Source organism: Thalassophryne amazonica, chromosome 11, assembly GCF_902500255.1.
Source record: "Thalassophryne amazonica chromosome 11, fThaAma1.1, whole genome shotgun sequence".
In the NCBI taxonomy this organism is placed as follows: domain Eukaryota; kingdom Metazoa; phylum Chordata; class Actinopteri; order Batrachoidiformes; family Batrachoididae; genus Thalassophryne; species Thalassophryne amazonica.
Window position 1 is genome coordinate 17351358 of NC_047113.1, and position 25373 is coordinate 17376730.

General features: G+C 41.9%; 2 protein-coding genes across 3 annotated transcripts in view; one reads left to right on the forward strand and one right to left on the reverse strand.

The window, feature by feature from the left end:
* Positions 1-16637, forward strand: part of gabrp (gamma-aminobutyric acid type A receptor subunit pi) — a 58041-nt gene extending 41404 nt beyond the window's left edge. Inside the window, exons 9-10 of the mRNA XM_034181935.1 lie at positions 15642-15835; positions 15911-16637. Coding sequence (XP_034037826.1) covers positions 15642-15835; positions 15911-16255 — 539 coding nt within the window. The 3' untranslated portion in view covers positions 16256-16637. The remainder of the gene's footprint in view (positions 1-15641; positions 15836-15910) is intronic.
* A 6870-nt stretch (positions 16638-23507) lies between these two features.
* Positions 23508-25373, reverse strand: part of afap1l1a (actin filament associated protein 1-like 1a) — a 118296-nt gene continuing 116430 nt past the window's right edge. For both annotated transcript variants that reach the window (XM_034181228.1, XM_034181227.1), the window contains exon 19: positions 23508-24373. In XM_034181228.1, the coding sequence (XP_034037119.1) occupies positions 24347-24373 (27 nt within the window). In that variant the 3' untranslated portion in view covers positions 23508-24346. The remainder of the gene's footprint in view (positions 24374-25373) is intronic.

Consider the following 25373-nt stretch of genomic DNA (forward strand, 5'->3'; position numbering starts at 1 on the left):
TCCCGGTTCCAACCCATTGCCTGTCTTCACTATAATTAGGCGGTTCTTAGTCCTTGATTGTGGTCCAACAACAGTTGCCACCACTGGTCAAAGTGACAACACCACCTGCCACAGAGGTTGTTTGGGTGAAATGTATAAAACCCGGCATTCTTATTTGCATTACGCTGATGGAAGTTACTGTTGTTCATGTACTGTATGAATAGATGGCTAACACCTTATTAATCTACTAAAGTGAGGATGCAACCATGCCACATAACCTATCTGCTGATAAATCCAGAGAAAAAAGCGAGGATAAGTTTAAGCTCTTTATTAGCTGTAAAGAATAGGCTGCCTGAACTGCATCCCGCTATGCTGCGCTGCGCTGAATTGCCTTCATCAAGAGAATAATATCGATGTACATTTCTTTTATTGGCTTTCATACATTGTATGAGAACTTAAATATTTGCTTTGCAATACTGTATGAAACTTACAATAATAAATAATTAACTGAAGGGGGGGTTGTTGCATTTTTACTCAAGGCCATCAAATATGGCCATCAGGTATTGCAAAGGCTTTTCATCCGTCTGTCCGCCTGTTTGCACGCAGTATAAATCCAGTCCTGTTACTGCCAGGGTTTGCTAATTCACAGGGAACATTTTAGGACACAGACCTTGGACAAGTTAAAAGATGGCAAACCTTGATGTATTTTAAGAGGTTAAAAAGTCACATTCTGTTTCAGTTGGATCTGTTTTGGTTTTGAGTGATGTGAGTGACAGCCAATCAGAGTAGAGCTGTACCGTGACGTCAGTCGCTGGTCTCTTCAAAACTGTTTAGTTTTCTGTCTTTATATACATGTTTCTCATATATTATCAAATCAAATCAATTTTATTTATATAGCGCCAAATCACAACAAACAGTCGCCCCAAGGCGCTTTATATTGTAAGGCAAGGCCATACAATAATTACGGAAAAACCCAACGGTCAAAACGACCCCCTGTGAGCAAGCACTTGGCGACAGTGGGAAGTCTAAGTCTATAGCAGCATAACTAAGGGATGGTTCAGGGTCACCTGATCCAGCCCTAACTATAAGCTTTAGCAAAATGGAAAGTTTAAGCCTAATCTTAAAAGTAGAGAGGGTGTCTGTCTCCCTGATCTGAATTGAGAGCTGGTTCCACAGGAGAGGAGCCTGAAAGCTGAAGGCTCTGCCTCCCATTCTACTCTTACAAACCCTAGGAACTACAAGTAAGCCTGCAGTCTGAGAGCGAAGCGCTCTATTGGGGTGATATGGTACTATGAGGTCCCTAAGATAAGATGGGACCTGATTATTCAAAACCTTATAAGTAAGAAGAAGAATTTTAAATTCTATTCTAGAATTAACAGGAAGCCAATGAAGAGAGGCCAATATGGGTGAGATATGCTCTCCCCTTCTAGTCCCTGTCAGTACTCTAGCTGCAGCATTTTGAATTAACTGAAGGCTTTTCAGGGAACTTTTAGGACAACCTGATAATAATGAATTACAATAGTCCAGCCTAGAGGAAATAAATGCATGAATTAGTTTTTCAGCATCACTCTGAGACAAGACCTTTCTAATTTTAGAGATATTGCGCAAATGCAAAAAAGCAGTCCTACATATTTGTTTAATATGCGCATTGAATGACATATCCTGATCAAAAATGACTCCAAGATTTCTCACAGTATTACTAGAGGTCAGGGTAATGCCATCCAGAGTAAGGATCTGGTTAGACACCATGTTTCTAAGATTTGTGGGGCCAAGTACAATAACTTCAGTTTTATCTGAGTTTAAAAGCAGGAAATTAGAGGTCATCCATGTCTTTATGTCTGTAAGACAATCCTGCAGTTTAGCTAATTGGTGTGTGTCCTCTGGCTTCATGGATAGATAAAGCTGGGTATCATCTGCGTAACAATGAAAATTTAAGCAATGCCATCTAATAATACTGCCTAAGGGAAACATGTATAAAGTGAATAAAATTGGTCCTAGCACAGATCCTTGTGTAACTCCATAATTAACCTTAGTCTGTGAAGAAGATTCCCCATTTACATGAACAAATTGTAATCTATTAGATAAATATGATTCAAACCACCGCAGCGCAGTGCCTTTAATACCTATGGCATGCTCTAATCTCTGTAATAAAATTTTATGGTCAACAGTATCAAAAGCAGCACTGAGGTCTAACAGAACCAAGCACAGAGATGAGTCCACTGTCTGAGGCCATAAGAGATCATTTGTAACCTTCACTAATGCTGTTTCTGTACTATAATGATCTAAAACCTGACTGAAACTCTTCAAATAGACCATTTCCTCTGCAGATGATCAGTTAGCTGTTTTACAACTACCCTTTCAAGAATTTTTGAGAGAAAAGGAAGGTTGGAGATTGGCCTATAATTAGCTAAGATAGCTGGGTCAAGTGATGGCTTTTTAAGTAATGGTTTAATTACTGCCACCTTAAAAGCCTGTGGTACATAGGCAACTAATAAAGATAGATTGATCATATTTAAGATCGAAGCATTAATTAATGGTAGGGCTTCCTTGAGCAGCCTGGTAGGAATGGGGTCTAATAGACACGTTGATGGTTTGGAGGAAGTAACAAATGAAAATAACTCAGACAGAACAATCGGAGAGAAAGGTCTAACCAAATACCGCCATCACTGAAAGCAGCCAAAGATAACGATATGTCCTTAGGATGGTTATGAGTAATTTTTTCTCTAATAGTTAAAATTTTATTAGCAAAGAAAGTCATGAAGTCATTACTAGTTAAAGTTAAAGGAATACTCGGCTCAATAGAGCTCTGACTCTTTGTCAGCCTGGCTACAGTGCTGAAAAGAAACCTGGGTTGTTCTTATTTTCTTCAATTAGTGATGAGTAAGATGTCCTAGCTTTACGGAGGGCTTTTTATAGAGCAACAGACTCTTTTTCCAGGCTAAGTGAAGATCTTCTAAATTAGTGAGACGCCATTTCCTCTCCAACTTACGGGTTATCTGCTTTAAGCTGCGAGTTTGTGAGTTATACCACGGAGTCAGGCACTTCTGATTTAAGGCTCTCTTTTTCAGAGGAGCTACAGCATCCAAAGTTGTCTTCAATGAGGATGTAAAACTATTGACGAGATACTCTATCTCACTCACAGAGTTTAGGTAGCTACTCTACACTGTGTTGGTATATGGCATTAGAGAACATAAAGAAGGAATCATATCCTTAAACCTAGTTACAGCGCTTTCTGAAAAACTTCTAGTGTAATGAAAGTTATTCCCCACTGCTGGGTAGTCCATCAGAGTAAATGTAAATGTTATTAAGAAATGATCAGACAGAAGGGAGTTTTCAGGGAATACTGTTAAGTCTTAAATTTCCATACCATAAGTCAGAACAAGATCTAAGATATGATTAAAGTGGTGGGTGGACTCATTTACATTTTGAGCAAAGCCAATTGAGTCTAATAATAGATTAAATGCAGTGTTGAGGCTGTCATTCTCAGCATCTGTGTGGATGTTAAAATCACCCACTATAATTATCTGAGCTAAGCACTAAGTCAGACAAAAGGTCTGAAAATTCACAGAGAAACTCACAGTAACAACCAGGTGGACGATAGATAATAACAAATAAAACTGTTTTTTGGGACTTCCAATTTGGATGGACAAGACTAAGAGTCAAGCTTTCAAATGAATTAAAGCTCTGTCTGGGTTTTTGATTAATTAATAAACTGGAATGGAAGATTGCTGCTAATCCTCCGCCTCGGCCCGTGCTACGAGCGTTCTGGCAGTTAGTGTGACTCGGGGGTGTTGACTCATTTAAACTAAGATATTCATCCTGCTGTAACCAGGTTTCTGTAAGGCAGAATAAATCAATATGTTGATCAATTATTATATCATTTACTAACAGGGACTTAGAAGAGAGAGACCTAATGTTTAATAGACCACATTTAACTGTTTTAGTCTGTGGTGCAGTTGAAGGTGCTATATTATTTTTTCTTTTTGAATTTTTATGCTTAAATAGATTTTTACTGGTTATTGGTGGTCTGGGAGCAGGCACCGTCTCTATGGGGATGGGGTAATGAGGGGATGGCAAGGGAGAGAAGCTGCAGAGAGGTGTGTAAGACTACAACTCTGCTTCCTGGTCCCAACCCTGGATAGTCACGGTTTGGAGGATTTAAGAAAATTGGCCAGATTTCTAGAAATGAGAGCTGCTCCATCCAAAGTGGGATGGATGCCGTCTCTCCTAACAAGACCAGGTTTTCCCCAGAAGCTTTGCCAATTATCTATGAAGCCCACCCATTTTTTGGACACCACTCAGACAGCCAGCAATTCAAGGAGAACATGCGGCTAAACGTCACTCCCGGTCCGATTGGGGAGGGGCCCAGAGAAAACTACAGAGTCCGACATTGTTTTTGCAAAGTTACACACCGATTCAATGTTAATTTTAGTGACCTCTGATTGGCGTAACCAGGTGTCATTGCTGCCGACGTGAATTACAATCTTACCAAATTTACGCTTAGCCTTAGCCAGCAGTTTCAAATTTTCTTCAATGTCGCCTGCTCTGGCCCCCGGAAGACTACTGACTATGGTTGCTGGTGTCGCTAACTTCACATTTCTCAAAACAGAGTCGCCAATAACCAGAGTTTGATCCTCGGCGGGTGTGTTGCCAAGTGGGGAAAAACGGTTAGAAATGTGAACGGGTTGGCGGTGTACACGGGGCTTCTGTTTAGGGCTACGCTTCCTCCTCACAGTCACCCAGTCGGCCTGCTTTCCCGGCTGCTCGGGATCTGCTGGAAGGGAACTAACGGCGGCTAAGCTACCTTGGTCCGCACCGACTACAAGGGCCTGGCTAGCTGTAGAATTTTCCACGGTGCGAGCCGAGTCTCCAATTCGCCCAGCCTGGCCTCCAAAGCTATGAATAAGCTACACTTATTACAAGTACCATTACTGCTAAAGGAGGCCGAGGAATAACTAAACATTTCACACCCAGAGCAGAAAAGTGCAGGAGAGACAGGAGAAGCCGCCATGCTAAATCGGCTAAGAGCTAGTAGCTGCGCTAAGCTAGCGGATTCCTAAAACACATTCCTAAAAATAATGTGTAAATAATTTAGAGGTGATTCAGCAGAGGGAGTGCTTTAGTTAAGGCACATGAAGATTACACTGTGAAACAAATCGTTATCTAGTTAACTAGATCAATCTAACTGCGCAGATTAAACAGCTAACAGACAGCAAACACTGCTGTGCTCCGGAACGGAAGTGATAAATACCGCAGTGAGAGCCAACCACCAGTAGAGCCAAGCCACTCTTGCTAGTATTATGTAAAGGCTAGTGAGAAATAAACTGAAAACACCATTTTGTAACCCGATAAGATGGAGTCATCTTACAGTTTTAGCTTACTTTTGCTAACTTAAAGCTAATTCCTATGAAGTTAATTTGTCTCAATAACTGCAATTCTAATCCAATTACATTTTTTTTTCCGCAAATCTGATTGGTTAATCGTGTGAGATTTCAGACTGTATAATATCGGGGTAACGGTGGCAAAATTTTCAACCATTTCACATTTGGATGTATTACGCTGCGCCTTGACTGGCGTTCTGACGAGATGTCAGACCTTACTTGTGTGAAAGCCTTGAGGCAACTTTGTTGTGATTTGGTGCTATATAAATGAAATAAACTGAAACTGAACTGAAAATTTAATTGAACTGACAGGCCACCCTCCGTGCACTGCGCATGTGCAATATTGTCGGGACGCGGAACTGTCAATTTATGTGATGAGACACACAATTCGACAGAACACCGGTTGCGCGCGCTGCTACGCAGATGTCATAATGGCGCTATTTGAGAGTGAGAAAGTTGCGTATCAACGCCCAAATGGTGGTTTATTTTAGGTAGCATACGAAAGTACTGATGTGGATTCTGACACAGAATTACCATGTCAGATTTGATGGATTTCACATTTGCTGGATTACTCTGCGCCCTGACCGCTGTTGGAGCGACGCTGCTCACTGACTGACTACCTACAGAAAAATAAACCGTGCAAGCAATGGAATGGGTTAGAATGAGAATAACCCCTTGTGTCTGATGATTTGCGGACATGCATGCTGTTATACGGTCCGCAAATACTGTATATGTTTAACGCATCACCAGTAAAACTCCTTTTTACTCACTTTGCGACCGTATAACCAGCGGTGAACATCCACAAATCATCAGACACAACAGGGTTATTCCTAAATGCACAGAGGGTATATCAATATCCTTGATTTGCACAACATGAAAAAATGATGATTTGATTTGAACATATGCAAACTGATGTAAGACATCCATCCATCCATCCAGCCATCCATTTTCTTCCGCTTTATCCGGAGTCGGGTCGCGGGGGCAGCAGCTCAAGCAAAGCCGCCCAGACCTCCCAATCACACATACCTCCCCCAGCTCCTCCGGGGGGAACCCACGGCACGTGACGAGTGGGCTCGTCCTTTAAATTTAATTTTTGTAGTCAGCGCGTTTAGTTTTTGTAAATTTATTTGGTTAAAGTTTGTTTTTAGGCCTGTTTTTGTGTTGGGGCTTTGCCGCACGCTGATTACGTGATTAGAATCCGGTGCGCACCTGCTGATTGCGCGTTCGTTTGTTTGTTTGTGGGGACACGCGAGAGGTTTGAAGCCAAATTGTTTTGTTTTTTTTTGATCCGAGGTGAAGGTAAGTGCTGTCTCGTGCTGCATGGTGTTTTGGAGTCCTTCGTTAGGCTTTAGTGGCTTTTCTCATAAGGAGATTTGCCTGCTTTTATTTGTGAGGGCAATGGTGAACGTGGCTACAAGCTTCGGCTTGGGAGTGCGTCCGTGGTGTTCTGGGGTTGTCAGCTTGCTGGTCGCTGCTCAGACCCATCGGGTTTTAGCGCATAAATACCCACCATATGAGACCGCAAGAAGACTAGGTTAAGCAGGTAGATTTGGGTTAAGTAGTTCAGGGCGAGGGACTCCGAGGGACGCGCTGGCCCTCAGCCTCGGTTATGTGAGCTTGGCAGTTTGCATTCAGTTCGGTTCACATTACTTTTTTTTTTTTTTTGTAACCATGGCTTCTGTTTCGCATTTTTCTCCACTCCTTCTGAAAGTTTTCTTTTGGAAAATTGTCAAAAGAAACACTTATTGCAGATAGCTGAACACTACGGCATTACAGTGGGAAATAATATACGCAAAGATGATGATAGAGATATAATCACTGCTGCGCTTTTTAATAAAGGCGTCCTGAGAGGGGGAGCAACAGTCGGGTTTATATGTCAATTCTAAACCCGAGCTGTCTGTTTCGTTTAATGGACTGAGTTTTGAGCAGCGTAAGGAATTAATGTTGCTGCAAATTGAACAAGAGAAAAGCAGAAAAGATGCTGAAATTCAACTGGAACAAATGAGACTGAGAACTGAAGCTGAAAAAGAGGTTCAGTTAGAACGTGTCAGACAAGAGACTGAAAAAATGAGATTGGAATTGGAACACTATAAATTGAATTTGATTCGGGATGGTAAGGTTATAGGCGAGGTGAGTGAAGAATCATTTTCCTCTGCTGTATAGGCCTGCTCCTAACGCGTTTGACGTGGGTGCTAGTCTGCACCTAATGCCAAAGTTTAATGAAAAAGATCCAGATACTTTTTTTTGTTCTGTTCGAGCGCATTGCAGATGTTAAAAATTAGGCGGATTGTGATAGAGCTTTGTTGTTGCAGTCCGTGTTTACTGGTCGTGCCCAGGAGGCTTATTCTGCATTGAACGCTGCAGAGTGTCTGGATTATGCCAAAATAAAGGCTGCGGTTCTAAAATCTTACGAATTAGTCCCAGAAGCTTATCGCCAGAAATTCAGGAATTTTGAGAAAAATGAATGTCAAACTCAAGTGGAATTCATTAGATTTAACCTGTCCAATTTAATTGTTGTTGTTCGCTTTAAATATTGACACTTTTGAGGGTTTGTCAGAGTTGATGATCTTGGAGCAGGTTAAGAACTGTATTCCTCAGCAGTAGCTACTTATGTTACTGACAAGCAACCCAGCACTGCTCTGAAGGCAGCTGAGCTGGCAGATGATTTTGTCCTGACTCTCAAGGGGCTAGGCTGAATTTTTCATTTAGGACCAGCCTATATCAGTGAAAGTCGCTCCTACTCGCAGACCTTTGCACAGGTCGCTCTGCTTCATTCAGAGGGCACTCTAGCAGTGTAATACGTCAGGCAACGGGCCACTGGAAGTCTCAGTTCCTGTGCTCAAGTCTAAAATTGAGTGTAAAATGTACGGCCCTTCAGCTCCTGCTCTGTCAGCTTCAAATATAAGTCCAGGAAAAGGGTTCGATAAGCTTTTGCTCCTTCATCCATGATGCGTATGTGTGCCATTGTGGGGAGCGGAGCAGCGTGTTCATATTACAGATGCTGCGTGACACAGGGGCTAAACACTCATTTATAGTGGCTTCTGTCCTTCCATTTTCCTCTGCTACAGAAACGGGTGACTGTCCTTATGCATGGGATGGAGCTGGGTGTGGTCTCCTTGCCGAGGCACACAATTATGTTAGAATGTGGGTTTATTAATGGTCTGGTGATTGTAGGCGTGCGCCCCACTCTGCCGCTTCCTGGGGTTTCATTGATTTTAGGCAATGATTTGGTTGGTAGTGCTGTGTGGCCGAGGTCTCCTTTGCCCGTGGTGACCCCTGAGCCACGCTCGTCATCTCTGCTTGAAGAGCAGTGTCCAGAGGTGTTTCCGGCTTGTGTCGTGACGTGCCACTCAATTTCGTGCGTCTGAGTCGGATGTGCTTGAGAGCTCAGTCTTGTTGCCCGAGCTCCCAGCATCTGTCTCTGTGAAGGAATGGAGTCAGCATCAAAAGTCTGATCCAGCTCTTTCAGTTTTGTTTGAAATGTTCTTTCCAGGTGACAAGGTACAGAGTGCTGCTCATGGGTACTTCATGCAGGAGGGGTCTGTTGGTGCGCAAGTGGGTCCCATGTCATGGTGACTTCATTGGTGAGCCCATTTTTCAGATTGTTGTTCCTGAGATGTTTCATGATGTGCGCAGAGTTGCCCATGATGACGTTGGTCACGTAGATGTGAAAAAACGTTGAAAGTGCTGTTTCTACAGGCGTTCAGTTTAGACATTCGTCATATTAAAGGTTCTGATAACTTGTTGGCTGATGCTTTGTCACGTGCGCCAGTTTAAAAAAGGAAAAAGCAAAGTTGCCGTCATTTTTGTGCCTGTCTCTCTTCTGCCTGTCCTCAGTTTCAGGCGCCAGAACTCTGGAGGTGCAGCAGAGGATGTGTGCTAAGCTTGTGACTTTACCAATTGGTGTCATCTTTAGCCTGTATAGCTAAGTAGAACTTCTCTTGTTTGATAATGGAAAATAGAAGAAAAAACTTAGTCCTATCAGATTTTAAAGTAGTTTGTAAAGGAAAAAAATGTATAGCTGAATATAAGTAAGCTGTAAATATTGTAATTTTGGTGCAACAAAATATAATGTAGTACTACTAACAAAAAGAAAAAATTGTGCTGTTCGCGATTGGTTTGGAAAGTCCTTAGGTGGACTTCCCTTTTGAAGGGGAGGGTGTGACGGCCCTGCCGTCTTGTAGCGGGGCGGGCCCATAATCAGGGGCACCTGGGCCCGGTGTCCCTGTCTCTTAAGTGGGCCCAACTAATTCATTTTGTTCTCTCCCTCTCTTTTTAGGACGTCTCGCTGCGCCGACCGGTAACAGAGCGCCTTTTTGCACAGCTGCACATCTTTGCACCTTTTAATTTATTGACTTAAACTATTGTAAATAAATACTTCTATTTTTCTAATCCTCTTGTTTGTGTCTCCTCCTTGTCACTGTCCTCTGAGCCACGGGCATGTGACAATACAAACTAAAATGTTTTAAGTATTTTTAATTTATTTTGATAATTACAGTTAACTGCTCCAAAAAATACAAATACGTATAATGTGCAGCTCAAAATATTAGAATATTTCGGAAGATCAGCTGAAAACAAAGGTTTATAATTCAGAAATGTCAAACTTTTTATAAGTACATTCCATTACGGTTTTGAACATGTGCAGCACACTGGGGGCCGCCGGCCGATACTGCCTTTTACCACCTACGACAGGTGAGAGTTTGGTTGAAGTGGTGGACAGGCTGGGTTGAGTCCTGGTTCACACTGGAAGCTTTGACAGTGGGCCTGGTTAATGTCTGAGCTGCCATCAGCTGCACTGTTCAATGATGTTTTGAGCAGGGAATTCAAGTCCTTCCTAGTACAACTGAAATATTGTAATTCCTCCCAGTTCATTTTGTAATACACTGCCCCTTATAAAGAACAAAATCGATACATTCCTCAGTTTGAATTTATTCAAAGTCACGCTGAAAACCAGGCCCAGGTCCCCAGAACGGAGCCCACACACGGACTCCATTTCCTGAAAACACCTAGAACATGGGCGGCATAAATGCTTTTGTACAAAACAATACAGGCGGTACAGTGGGTGGATTTTAGTCTCACAAACCTATTCTTACTGGCTCCCCACAAACAGAGGGAAGTCCTCCCTTTATCTTAAACTTGCGCATGCGTGATGGAAGTGAAACCTAACTCTTCTGTTGAGACCTTCAACCAGTTAGAACCAGGCACTTCTAAACAGGTAACAAAAGCAAATACTTTAACTACATAAAATAAGGAATTAGCACAGATATTATCTAACAATATGTTGTGATGCAGTAGGTCCAAATACCTTCCACTCTCCAACTCACATTGAAACACTATTTTGACATTTTACAAATATGCCCCAAACTCCAACATCAATTCCATGACGATATTGGGGTTAATGACTCGGGTTAAGTTGTAACCCCTCCTTTATGATGTGAAGTCATTATGGCTCCAAGCTTCTCATGTTTTGTGGAATAGATTATACAGTTGCTTGAAGGTACCAATAATCCTTATCAGATGGCTCCAAGGAGAAACCTGACTTATGAGTTGAAATTTTGTTCCCAAAAGCTTGTCCTTAATTCTTCACATTGTTTTCATGCTCAAAGGCACTGGTCCTTCCATTAGGTCCTTAAATACAGACAAATGTCCCCCAATTAATCCCAATATTATGTCAATTGGTCATCCAGAAGCTTTTACAAGTTATTCCACCATTTTCCTGGAATCTTCTATGCTGTTTAAAAGGCCTCATCCTCAGGGAAATAAACTGGTGGCACAGTGAAGACAAACTGAAAAATATATCTCAGTTGTATACAAATAAACAGACATTCTGATTTAAAAACACATTGTCTGATCAAATAGAAAATGTATGGTTGGAGGAAAAATGTGTTCAAAACTCTATTTACAGGTACATGCTTTACAGCATTTTATGTATTTTTATAATGTTGTAGACATTTGTATTACATTAAGATGAAAGAGCAGGAATTTTAAAAGGAAACATAAAATTATATATACTTTTTAAATGTAATAAAAGTAAAATGTGTAAAAGCCTCTTTCCTTGAACTTGTGCATGCCACAGTGAAATGTAATTGTGAAATTAATGTATTTGTTGTGTTTGGTTGAAGCACTGTCTTTTTGTCTTGACAGGAACATATCCCAAACTGATGTTGCACTTTGCACTTCGTAGAAATGTTTTGTTCTTTATCTTGGAGACATATGTCCCCTCTACTCTGCTTGTGGTTCTGTCCTGGGTTTCATTTTGGATCAGCCAGTCCTCAGTACCAGCAAGAACTGCATTGGTTAGTATCCATGTATTGTTTCAAACAGTACAACCAATCCTCCTGTGAGCAACGGCCTGAAGTCAACAAGTTAACGCTTGTTCAGTCACTGTCCCAGACTAAACCATTGTTTAAGTCTAGGACAGAGAACAGAAAGCAGTCTGGAGAACTTTGAATTATTAAGGAAGCTACAAGTGTGCAAAGTTCACAAAGTGAGTACTACAACCCCTGGCAAAAATTATGGAATCACCGGCCTCAGAGGATGTTCATTCAGTTGTTTAATTTTGTAGAAAAAAAGCAGATCACAGACATGACACAAAACTAAAGTCATTTCAAATGGCAACTTTCTGGCTTTAAGAAACACTATAAGAAACTCAAGGAAAAAAAGATTGTGGCAGTCAGTGTTGTGTGGGCCGCTGAAGAGGAGGTACTGCTGGCCCACCACCACCAGAGGGCGCCCTGCTTGGAGTGCGGGCTCCAAGCCCGAGAGGGCGCCAGACCCAGAAGAAGTGACAGCTGTCACTCATCCTCTGCACCAGCTGTCACTCGTTATCATCACTACCATAAAAGCCGGACTGCAACTCCACCTCCCCGCTGAGAAAACGACTACCAGAACCAAGGTAATTTCTCTGCTGACTAATACGCTGTCTAACTTTGTTCTGTGTGCAGTCGCATTCCTGTGAAGACCCAGAAGAGGGACAAACAGGAGCTGCACGAGTGTGTGTGATTTGGAGGTGGAGGTGCTCCCTCCTAACGGTATCTGGACTATAGATTACTGAGTGTGCGGACTCACACTCACACATCATATTTCTGCTTTCTGCCAGCAGTACCAGGGTCGACAGTCGAAGACAGAGGCCACCTGGGGACTCGGGACTTGGCGGCTCCGGTGTTCTTCAGGCCGTTGGTGGTGGAAGCCGTGTGGGACGCGGCTTCTCTCTCGTCGGGCGCCTTCTATCTTCGAGCCTGCCCACACTTCACCTGGTGTTTATTGACTGTGAAATTAAGACACGTTTCGTTGTGTAATATCACAACATTAAATTGTTACCTTTTGGCTTACTCATTGTCCGTTCATTTGCGCCCCCTGTTGTGGGTCCGTTGCTACGACACCTTCCCAACAGGATTTCTCGGCCGGGGAGGTGGAGTTGCAGTCCGGCTTTTTATGGTAGTGATGATAACGAGTGACAGCTGGTGCAGAGGATGAGTGACAGCTGTCACTTCTTCTGGGTCTGGCGCCCTCTCGTGCTTGGAGCCCGCACTCCAAGCAGGGCGCCCTCTGGTGGTGGTGGGCCAGCAGTACCTCCTCTTCAGCGGCCCACACAACAGTCAGTAACGGTTACTTTTTTAGACCAAGCAGAGGAAAAAATTATGGAATCACCCTGTAAATTTTCATCCCCCAAATTAACACCTGCATCAAATCAGATCTGCACATTGACCCTATGTGTCTTTTTGTAAGGAATGTTTTTGCAGTTTTTGCTCTATGGCAAGATGCATTATCATCTTGAAAAATGATTTTATCATCCCCAAACATCCTTTCAATTGTCCAAAATATCAACATAAACTTGTGCATTTATTGATGATGTAATGACAGCCATCTGCCCAGTGCCTTTACCTGACATGCAGCCCCATATCATCAATGACTGTGGAAATTTACATGTTCTCTTCAGGCAGTCATCTTTATAAATCTCATTGGAAAGGCACCAAACAAAAGTTCCAGCATCATCACCTCTGCCCAATGCAGATTCGAGATTCATCACTGAATATGACTTTCATCCAGTCATCCACAGTCCACAATTGCTTTTCCTTAGCCCATTGTAACCTTGTTTTTTCTGTTTAGGTGTTAATGATGCCTTTCGTTTAGCTTTTCTGTATGTAAATCCCATTTCCTTTAGGCTGTTTCTTACAGTTCGGTCACAGACGTTGACTCCAGTTTCCTCCCATTCGTTCCTCATTTCTACCAGTATGTTTGCCTTTAACAACCTTCCCATGTTGTGTGTATTTGGTCCAGAGTTTAGACACAGCTGACTGTGAACAACCAACATCTTTTGCAACATTGCGTGATGATTTACTCTCTCTTAAGAGTTTGATAATCCTCTCCTTTGTTTCAATTGACATCTCTCATGTTGAAGCCATGATTCATGTCAGTCCACTTGGTGCAACAGCTCTCCAAGGTGTGATCACTCTTTTTTAGATGCAGACTAACGAGCAGATCTGATATGATGCAGGTGTTAGTTTTGGGGATGAAAATTTACAGGGTGATTCCATAATTTTTTCCTCAGAATTGAGTGATTCCATATTTTTTTCCTTTGCTTGGTCTAAAAAAGTAACCGTTACTGACTGCCACAATCTTTTTTTCTTGATTTCTTATAGTGTTTCTTAAAGCCAGAAAGTTGCCATTTGAAATGACTTTAGTTTTGTGTCATGTCTGTGATCTGCTTTTTTTCTACAAAATTAAACAACTGAATGAACATCCTCCGAGGCCGGTGATTCCATACTTTTGCCAGGGGTTGTACTATAGATCACTTGGCAGTAATGGATGATTGTCATCCTTGTTAAAACAAAGAATGTTCCATCTGCACATTGGCATGCCCAGGGCCTTGAGCGTGAAATTCTGCCTGAAAAGGGAGGAGGGAGTGCACGATAGTGCAGCCAAGTTTACATTTGTCAGAGTGCCCACCCCTCTATAGTTCAATAAAATGCCTGGTTTCATCTCAAATAACTCACCTGTTCAGTGCCAGATCCATTCTGCCTTATGCGTAACTCTCATACTGCAAACTCTCAAACTGACACCATTGTCATGTGACTACCGATAAAAACAAATCACCAAACACCAAATTTTGGTGCTTTGACTAACTATGTAAAACCAGCTGTTAAGAATTTGTGATATTTGACAGCTGCTTGAGGTTTGATCAACAGATAAACCCTGTTGTCAAAGCTAGTTTTTTCCAACTTAGACTTTTGGCTAAAATAAAGCACTTCCTCAGTAGGCTGTGATCTTGAGACAGCCATTCCTGCTTTCATCAGCTCCAGACTTGATTATTGTAATGCACTTTATTCGGGCATTAATCCGTCTCTTGCCGTCTCCAGTTGGTGCAGAATGCTGCTGCTCATCTTTTAACAAACGCTTTTAGATGTGAGCATATTACGCCTGTCCTGTACTCACTCCACTGGCTTCCAGTTCATTTTAGAATTTATTTAAAAATTTTAGTGTTTGTTTTTTAAAGCTATTTATGGCCTTGCACCTCCCTACTTGTCTGAAATTTTAACTTTGCGCTCCTACACTAGTACATTAAGGGTATCTGGCCAGCTTTACTTAGATGTTCCGAGGTCAAGATATAAACGCTGGGGTGATCATGCTTTCGCGGTAGCCAGCCCCAGACTGTGGAACGAGCTACCTTTTGCGTTACATACTATTCCTGACCTAGCACTTTTTAAATCCAAGTTAAAGACTTATTTAATTAAACTCATTTTTAACACTTAGTGTTGAGTTTTTATGTGCGGTTGTGAATTTGTGTTTTTAATATTAAGCACTTTGGACACCAGTGGTGCTGTAAAGCGCTTTATAAATAAATGTTGATTGATTGATTGAAACATTGCATGCATGTGCAAAAAGTTATTGTTGGTCACTCGGGACATCTACGGAACTTGGGAAAAGACCAGCACACACTGTTGATGTTGTTACAGGTAAGTTGTAGAAATGACAAGTACGTCATGAAAAATCATTTTTCCTTTTACGAAGTGTTGGGGTAAGAAAAGTAATTTAATTTAGGGTTGGTCTTTAATCAACTTTCATAAAAACCTAATTTATCTCAAGCATTTTTTTTTCTATTTTTAAAGCAACATTTAAGCAACTTTCATTAAAAAAAGCAGATAGATTGGGGTTTGAACATGTAGATATGGTTTGTGTGTATATATACACACCCATACATATCTTTTAATCGAGGGTCAAAATAAAATGTGAATAAATTCATGAATTCTAAAACTGAGCATGTTATGGTTTGTGCTTCAGGAGTGACAACAGTTTTGACGATGACTACCCTAATGATGGGTGCCCGCACTTCACTGCCCAATGCCAACTGCTTCATCAAGGCCATAGATGTTTACTTGGGCATCTGCTTCACCTTTATCTTTGGTGCACTTCTGGAGTACGCCTGTGCCCACTTCTATACCATGCAGCATCAGACCTTAGAGGATTTACACAGGGTGAGCAACAGAATCAGTCTCTCAGCCAATCTACTTAATCGATCTATTTATCACTTTCTCTATCTGTGCGAATAGGACCTGCTGAGGGAGTTCATTCAATCCAACGGGAACGGTTCCATCCCTATCGTCAGTGCCAACCAACCAAACCAGTCTGTGGAGATCGACTCCACTGCAGAGGAGTCCACGACGCAGCCCACAGAACAGTCAGCAAAGACTGACACAAAGGAGCGTGGCGCCACCAAAGAAAAGATGACTGGGAACGGTTGTGGCCTGTCATCAGTCAAGGATGCATCTCGTAGAGCAGTATCTGTTTTCATTGTGGAAAACCCACACAACATTGACCGCCATTCCCGTACTGTTTTCCCGATGGCGTTTCTCATAGTCAATATCTTCTACTGGCTTTACTATCTCTTCCTTTGAGTCCCGGTTCCAACCCATTGCCTGTCTTCACTATAATTAGGCGGTTCTTAGTCCTTGATTGTGGTCCAACAACAGTTGCCACCACCTGGGTCAAAGTGACAACACCACCTGCCACAGAGGTTGTTTGGGTGAAATGTATAAAACCCGGCATTCTTATTTGCATTACGCTGATGGAAGTTACTGTTGTTCATGTACTGTATGAATAGATGGCTAACACCTTATTAATCTACTAAAGTGAGGATGCAACCATGCCCATACCTATCTGCTGATAAATCCAGAGAAAAAAGCGAGGATAAGTTTAAGCTCTTTATTAGCTGTAAAGAATAGGCTGCCTGAACTGCATCCCGCTATGCTGCGCTGCGCTGAATTGCCTTCATCAAGAGAATATATCGATGTACATTCTTTTATTGGCTTTCATACATTGTATGAGAACTTAAATATTTGCTTTGCAATACTGTATGAAACTTACAATAATAAATAATTAACTGAAGGGGGGGTTGTTGCATTTTTACTCAAGGCCATCAAATATGGCCATCAGGTATTGCAAAGGCTTTTCATCCGTCTGTCCGCCTGTTTGCACGCAGTATAAATCCAGTCCTGTTACTGCCAGGGTTTGCTAATTCACAGGGAACATTTTTAGGACACAGACCTTGGACAAGTTAAAAGATGGCAAACCTTGATGTATTTTAAGAGGTTAAAAAGTCACATTCTGTTTCAGTTGGATCTGTTTTGGTTTTGAGTGATGTGAGTGACAGCCAATCAGAGTAGAGCTGTACCGTGACGTCAGTCGCTGGTCTCTTCAAAACTGTTTAGTTTTCTGTCTTTATATACATGTTTCTCATATATTATCAAATCAAATCAATTTTATTTATATAGCGCCAAATCACAACAAACAGTCGCCCCAAGGCGCTTTATATTGTAAGGCAAGGCCATACAATAATTACGGAAAAACCCAACGGTCAAAACGACCCCCTGTGAGCAAGCACTTGGCGACAGTGGGAAGTCTAAGTCTATAGCAGCATAACTAAGGGATGGTTCAGGGTCACCTGATCCAGCCCTAACTATAAGCTTTAGCAAAATGGAAAGTTTTAAGCCTAATCTTAAAAGTAGAGAGGGTGTCTGTCTCCCTGATCTGAATTGAGAGCTGGTTCCACAGGAGAGGAGCCTGAAAGCTGAAGGCTCTGCCTCCCATTCTACTCTTACAAACCCTAGGAACTACAAGTAAGCCTGCAGTCTGAGAGCGAAGCGCTCTATTGGGGTGATATGGTACTATGAGGTCCCTAAGATAAGATGGGACCTGATTATTCAAAACCTTATAAGTAAGAAGAAGAATTTTAAATTCTATTCTAGAATTAACAGGAAGCCAATGAAGAGAGGCCAATATGGGTGAGATATGCTCTCCCCTTCTAGTCCCTGTCAGTACTCTAGCTGCAGCATTTTGAATTAACTGAAGGCTTTTCAGGGAACTTTTAGGACAACCTGATAATAATGAATTACAATAGTCCAGCCTAGAGGAAATAAATGCATGAATTAGTTTTTCAGCATCACTCTGAGACAAGACCTTTCTAATTTTAGAGATATTGCGCAAATGCAAAAAAGCAGTCCTACATATTTGTTTAATATGCGCATTGAATGACATATCCTGATCAAAAATGACTCCAAGATTTCTCACAGTATTACTAGAGGTCAGGGTAATGCCATCCAGAGTAAGGATCTGGTTAGACACCATGTTTCTAAGATTTGTGGGGCCAAGTACAATAACTTCAGTTTTATCTGAGTTTAAAAGCAGGAAATTAGAGGTCATCCATGTCTTTATGTCTGTAAGACAATCCTGCAGTTTAGCTAATTGGTGTGTGTCCTCTGGCTTCATGGATAGATAAAGCTGGGTATCATCTGCGTAACAATGAAAATTTAAGCAATGCCATCTAATAATACTGCCTAAGGGAAACATGTATAAAGTGAATAAAATTGGTCCTAGCACAGATCCTTGTGTAACTCCATAATTAACCTTAGTCTGTGAAGAAGATTCCCCATTTACATGAACAAATTGTAATCTATTAGATAAATATGATTCAAACCACCGCAGCGCAGTGCCTTTAATACCTATGGCATGCTCTAATCTCTGTAATAAAATTTTATGGTCAACAGTATCAAAAGCAGCACTGAGGTCTAACAGAACAAGCACAGAGATGAGTCCACTGTCTGAGGCCATAAGAAGATCATTTGTAACCTTCACTAATGCTGTTTCTGTACTATAATGAATTCTAAAACCTGACTGAAACTCTTCAAATAGACCATTCCTCTGCAGATGATCAGTTAGCTGTTTTACAACTACCCTTTCAAGAATTTTTGAGAGAAAAGGAAGGTTGGAGATTGGCCTATAATTAGCTAAGATAGCTGGGTCAAGTGATGGCTTTTTAAGTAATGGTTTAATTACTGCCACCTTAAAAGCCTGTGGTACATAGGCAACTAATAAAGATAGATTGATCATATTTAAGATCGAAGCATTAATTAATGGTAGGGCTTCCTTGAGCAGCCTGGTAGGAATGGGGTCTAATAGACACGTTGATGGTTTGGAGGAAGTAACAAATGAAAATAACTCAGACAGAACAATCGGAGAGAAAGAGTCTAACCAAATACCGCCATCACTGAAAGCAGCCAAAGATAACGATATGTCCTTAGGATGGTTATGAGTAATTTTTTCTCTAATAGTTAAAATTTTATTAGCAAAGAAAGTCATGAAGTCATTACTAGTTAAAGTTAAAGGAATACTCGGCTCAATAGAGCTCTGACTCTTTGTCAGCCTGGCTACAGTGCTGAAAAGAAACCTGGGGTTGTTCTTATTTTCTTCAATTAGTGATGAGTAGTAAGATGTCCTAGCTTTACGGAGGGCTTTTTTATAGAGCAACAGACTCTTTTTCCAGGCTAAGTGAAGATCTTCTAAATTAGTGAGACGCCATTTCCTCTCCAACTTACGGGTTATCTGCTTTAAGCTGCGAGTTTGTGAGTTATACCACGGAGTCAGGCACTTCTGATTTAAGGCTCTCTTTTTCAGAGGAGCTACAGCATCCAAAGTTGTCTTCAATGAGGATGTAAAACTATTGACGAGATACTCTATCTCACTCACAGAGTTTAGGTAGCTACTCTACACTGTGTTGGTATATGGCATTAGAGAACATAAAGAAGGAATCATATCCTTAAACCTAGTTACAGCGCTTTCTGAAAAACTTCTAGTGTAATGAAAGTTATTCCCCACTGCTGGGTAGTCCATCAGAGTAAATGTAAATGTTATTAAGAAATGATCAGACAGAAGGGAGTTTTCAGGGAATACTGTTAAGTCTTAAATTTCCATACCATAAGTCAGAACAAGATCTAAGATATGATTAAAGTGGTGGGTGGACTCATTTACATTTTGAGCAAAGCCAATTGAGTCTAATAATAGATTAAATGCAGTGTTGAGGCTGTCATTCTCAGCATCTGTGTGGATGTTAAAATCGCCCACTATAATTATCTGAGCTAAGCACTAAGTCAGACAAAAGGTCTGAAAATTCACAGAGAAACTCACAGTAACAACCAGGTGGACGATAGATAATAACAAATAAAACTGTTTTTTGGGACTTCCAATTTGGATGGACAAGACTAAGAGTCAAGCTTTCAAATGAATTAAAGCTCTGTCTGGGTTTTTGATTAATTAATAAACTGGAATGGAAGATTGCTGCTAATCCTCCGCCTCGGCCCGTGCTACGAGCGTTCTGGCAGTTAGTGTGACTCGGGGGTGTTGACTCATTTAAACTAAGATATTCATCCTGCTGTAACCAGGTTTCTGTAAGGCAGAATAAATCAATATGTTGATCAATTATTATATCATTTACTAACAGGGACTTAGAAGAGAGAGACCTAATGTTTAATAGACCACATTTAACTGTTTTAGTCTGTGGTGCAGTTGAAGGTGCTATATTATTTTTTCTTTTTGAATTTTTATGCTTAAATAGATTTTTACTGGTTATTGGTGGTCTGGGAGCAGGCACCGTCTCTATGGGGATGGGGTAATGAGGGGATGGCAAGGGGAGAGAAGCTGCAGAGAGGTGTGTAAGACTACAACTCTGCTTCCTGGTCCCAACCCTGGATAGTCACGGTTTGGAGGATTTAAGAAAATTGGCCAGATTTCTAGAAATGAGAGCTGTTCCATCCAAAGTGGGATGGATGCCGTCTCTCCTAACAAGACCAGGTTTTCCCCAGAAGCTTTGCCAATTATCTATGAAGCCCACCTCATTTTTTGGACACCACTCAGACAGCCAGCAATTCAAGGAGAACATGCGGCTAAACGTCACTCCCGGTCCGATTGGGGAGGGGCCCAGAGAAAACTACAGAGTCCGACATTGTTTTTGCAAAGTTACACACCGATTCAATGTTAATTTTAGTGACCTCTGATTGGCGTAACCAGGTGTCATTGCTGCCGACGTGAATTACAATCTTACCAAATTTACGCTTAGCCTTAGCCAGCAGTTTCAAATTTTCTTCAATGTCGCCTGCTCTGGCCCCCGGAAGACTACTGACTATGGTTGCTGGTGTCGCTAACTTCACATTTCTCAAAACAGAGTCGCCAATAACCAGAGTTTGATCCTCGGCGGGTGTGTTGCCAAGTGGGGAAAAACGGTTAGAAATGTGAACGGGTTGGCGGTGTACACGGGGCTTCTGTTTAGGGCTACGCTTCCTCCTCACAGTCACCCAGTCGGCCTGCTTTCCCGGCTGCTCGGGATCTGCTGGAAGGGAACTAACGGCGGCTAAGCTACCTTGGTCCGCACCGACTACAAGGGCCTGGCTAGCTGTAGAATTTTCCACGGTGCGGAGCCGAGTCTCCAATTCGCCCAGCCTGGCCTCCAAAGCTATGAATAAGCTACACTTATTACAAGTACCATTACTGCTAAAGGAGGCCGAGGAATAACTAAACATTTCACACCCAGAGCAGAAAAGTGCAGGAGAGACAGGAGAAGCCGCCATGCTAAATCGGCTAAGAGCTAGTAGCTGCGCTAAGCTAGCGGATTCCTAAAAACACATTCCTAAAAATAATGTGTAAATAATTTAGAGGTGATTCAGCAGAGGGAGTGCTTTAGTTAAGGCACATGAAGATTACACTGTGAAACAAATCGTTATCTAGTTAACTAGATCAATCTAACTGCGCAGATTAAACAGCTAACAGATACAGCAAAACACTGCTGTGCTCCGGAACAGGAAGTGATACAATACCGCAGTGAGAGCCAACCACCAGTAGAGCCAAGCCACTCTTGCTAGTATTATGTAAAGGCTAGTGAGAAATAAACTGAAAACACCATTTTTGTAACCCGATAAGATGGAGTCATCTTACAGTTTTAGCTTACTTTTGCTAACTTAAAGCTAAATTCCTATGAAGTTAAATTTGTCTCAATAACTGCAATTCTAATCCAATTACATTTTTTCCGCAAATCTGATTGGTTAATCGTGTGAGATTTCAGACTGTATAATATCGGGGTAACGGTGGCAAAATTTTCAACCATTTCACATTTGGATGTATTACGCTGCGCCTTGACTGGCGTTCTGACGAGATGTCAGACCTTACTTGTGTGAAGCGCCTTGAGGCAACTTTGTTGTGATTTGGTGCTATATAAATGAAAATAAACTGAAACTGAACTGAAAATTTAATTGAACTGACAGGCCAACCCTCCGTGCAACTGCGCATGTGCAATATTGTCGGGACGCGGAACTGTCAATTTATGTGATGAGACACACAATTCGACAGAACACCGGTTGCGCGCGCTGCTACGCAGATGTCATAATGGCGCTATTAGTTGAGAGTGAGAAAGTTGCGTATCAACGCCCAAATGGGTGAGTTTAAGGTAGCATACGAAAGTACTGATGTGGATTCTGACACAGAATTACCATGTCAGATTTGATGGATTTTCACATTTGATGGATTACTCTGCGCCCTGACCGCTGTTGGAGCGACGCTGCTCACTGACTGACTACCTACAGAAAAATAAACCGTGCAAGCAATGGAATTGGGTTAGAATGAGAATAACCCCCTTGTGTCTGATGATTTGCGGACATGCATGCTGTTATACGGTCGCAAATACTGTATATGTTAACGCATCACCAGTAAAACTCCTTTTTACTCACTTTGCGACCGTATAACCAGCGTGAACATCCACAAATCATCAGACACAACAGGGTTATTCCCTAAATGCACAGAGGGTGATATACAAATATTCCTTGATTTGCACAACATGAAAAAATGATGATTTGATTTGAACATATGCAAACTGTATGTAAGACATCCATCCATCCATCCAGCCATCCATTTTCTTCCGCTTTATCCGGAGTCGGGTCGCGGGGGCAGCAGCTCAAGCAAAGCCGCCCAGACCTCCCAATCCACACATACCTCCCCCAGCTCCTCCGGGGGAACCCCAAGGCGTTCCCAAGCCAGCCGAGAGATGTAATCCTTCCAGCGTGTCCTGGGTCTTCCCCGGGGCCTCCTCCCAATGGGACGTGCCCGGAACACCTCTCCAGCGAGGCGTCCAGGGGGCATCCGGAAAAGATGCCCGAGCCACCTCAACTGACTCCTTTCGACGTGGAGGAGCAGCGACTCGACTCCGAGCTCCTCCCGAGTGACTGAGCTCCTCACCCTATCTCTAAGGGAGCGCCCAGCCACCCTGCGGAGGAAACTCATCTTGGCTGCTTGTACCCGCAATCTCATTCTTTCGGTCATGAGCCAAATCTCATGACCATAGGTGAGGATCGGAACGTAGATTGATCGGTAAATCGAGAGCTTTGCCCCCCTACTCAGCTCTCTCTTCACCACGGCGGTCCGATACAGCGACCGCATCACTGCAGACGCTGCACCGATCTGTCTATCGATCTCACGCTCCGTCTGTCCCTCACTTGTGAACAAGACCCCGAGATACTTAAACTCCTCCACTTGAGGCAAGGACACTCCACCGACATGTGGGTTCACCACCTGCAGAGGGGGCCATGGGGGTCAGGTGCAGAGAGGATTGGGTGGCGGTCGAGGGCGGGGGGCCCGGGGGCCCGGTCCATGCTCACAGCCCCTGGCTGTTGGGACGTGGAATGTATGTAAGCCAATAGGATCTTAATAATTAATTAAACTGAAAATTATAAAGAACACAATGCTCATATGGCTGAGGGTATTGCGTTATATTGAATAATTCTGAACATAATTTCATTCCCGTAGGTTGAAAATGATGACACCATGATGTTTGGGGAAGACAATTTTATTATTCCCTTATCCAGGTAGAACAGTAAAGTGCAAAAGTCTCAGGTTCAGATGAGAACGTGTTAAAAGGGTTTTTTCTTTCTTTCTTTTTTGTTTGTCTCTGAATAGCACCATTTTGTTAGTCACGCATTTATTTATAGCAAGACTGTTCTACTGCGTGTCACTGAGGGTCCGATGATCAAATACTACAGCAGATAGAATCGTACAGCTCCAAAAAAGCTGCAAAGTGCAGTTAAAAAAATAATAATAAAAAAAACTATAAAAAAGTAAACCCATGACGATTGCAAGAATGAAAGAAACATTAGTACAGTATAAAACAAAAACAGTAGTCATGACTCATTATATACAGGCATTAAAATAATCTGTCTAACAAAGGGCCCGTTGAGGCCTTCCACAGGCTTATTTTCCAACACATCACATTTTGTAGGTCCTCTCTTCCCACTTGGCACCAAAGCATGTTACTGGACATGCTGCAAACACAAGCTGCTCTATTCTATCTTAACACTTTCCTCATTCCTTTCTTTCATGAATGATTTTATTTTATTATACCACCTGGTCCATGCCTGTTCAAACAATGAAAACTACATGCGAAGAAGATGCAGATCCTTGGCATTTGTAATTGTCTTTTTCAGAAACATAACACAGAAAGGCTAAATATTCATTGAGAGGTACCTCCACCTAGTGGCTGACTCCTTGCATCGGGACGTAATTTCCTCACTATATAAAAAGGGGAAACCTTCGTAATGTACATCGGATTGCAGGTCATATTTGCCACCTCCTGATGTCCACTTTTAAAATCTCCAGTCCTCATTATGTTGTAGTTCTTATGTTCCTTTCTTTGCCTCCCATTCCTGTGAAATAGACAGGAAAGAAAACCCTTACTCGGCTGCAGACATGCACAATAATGAATATGACTTCAATTATCTTTTATCTGTGCATAAAAATAAATAACAACATGTACATAAAAACCTTAAAATAATGGGAGCAGTGCACATCTGCTGTATTCTTAATTTACAACAAAATTATTTTGCATACACTGTATTCACCAGATTATTGTGATATCAAAGATAATTTTGATCATGAGAATGAAAGCAATGGTGCTGAAATAAACCATTAAAACTAAAACAAAAAAAATCCTCAAACATGCACACAAAGTGTTGATAATCTTACAAAATGATGCCATGTGATAAAGTCTTAAACACGGTTTCAGGCCCATTACCGCTGGTGGACTGCGTAGCGTGAAGACAACAAGAGTCTACGACTCCCAGTGGACAAGGTGCAAGTCAACTACAGGTTACTTACGGTTGGTACCAGTTTAAAACCGGGTAGAGACAACACATTCTTACTCCTAACCCGTCACATGTGACGAGTTAGGGATCCTTGTTGCGTCATATAGAGAAGGGGAGAGGGGGGTGGGGGGAGGACACTTTTTTCAGTTCTCTCTAAAACTGTATGTAACTAACATTCACTTCCTCTTCATTGGGGAACATTCATCTGTGTTTTGGTTATGGTTAAGGTTATGGTTAGGGTTAGCATTTCTCCATATGTCAATGTGTCCCAGTGTGTTACATTATTGATGTTAGGACAAAATCACCTGTTTATATCAAAATGTGAAGACTTGGTTGTGAGAATGGGTTGTCAAGAACACAGACAGGTCGCATGATGCAATGACCTGGAATCGAATCCTGGTCTACAGATTGGCAGACAAAACGAATACCCCATTGACCATTGCAATGTTAGATGTAAAGACGTCATATAAATGCCCTGACGCCCATTGGTTCCAATGATTATCCCATTATTCCAGAGCATAAAACAGACAAGACTGTGGTTGGAATCCAACCACAGTCTTAA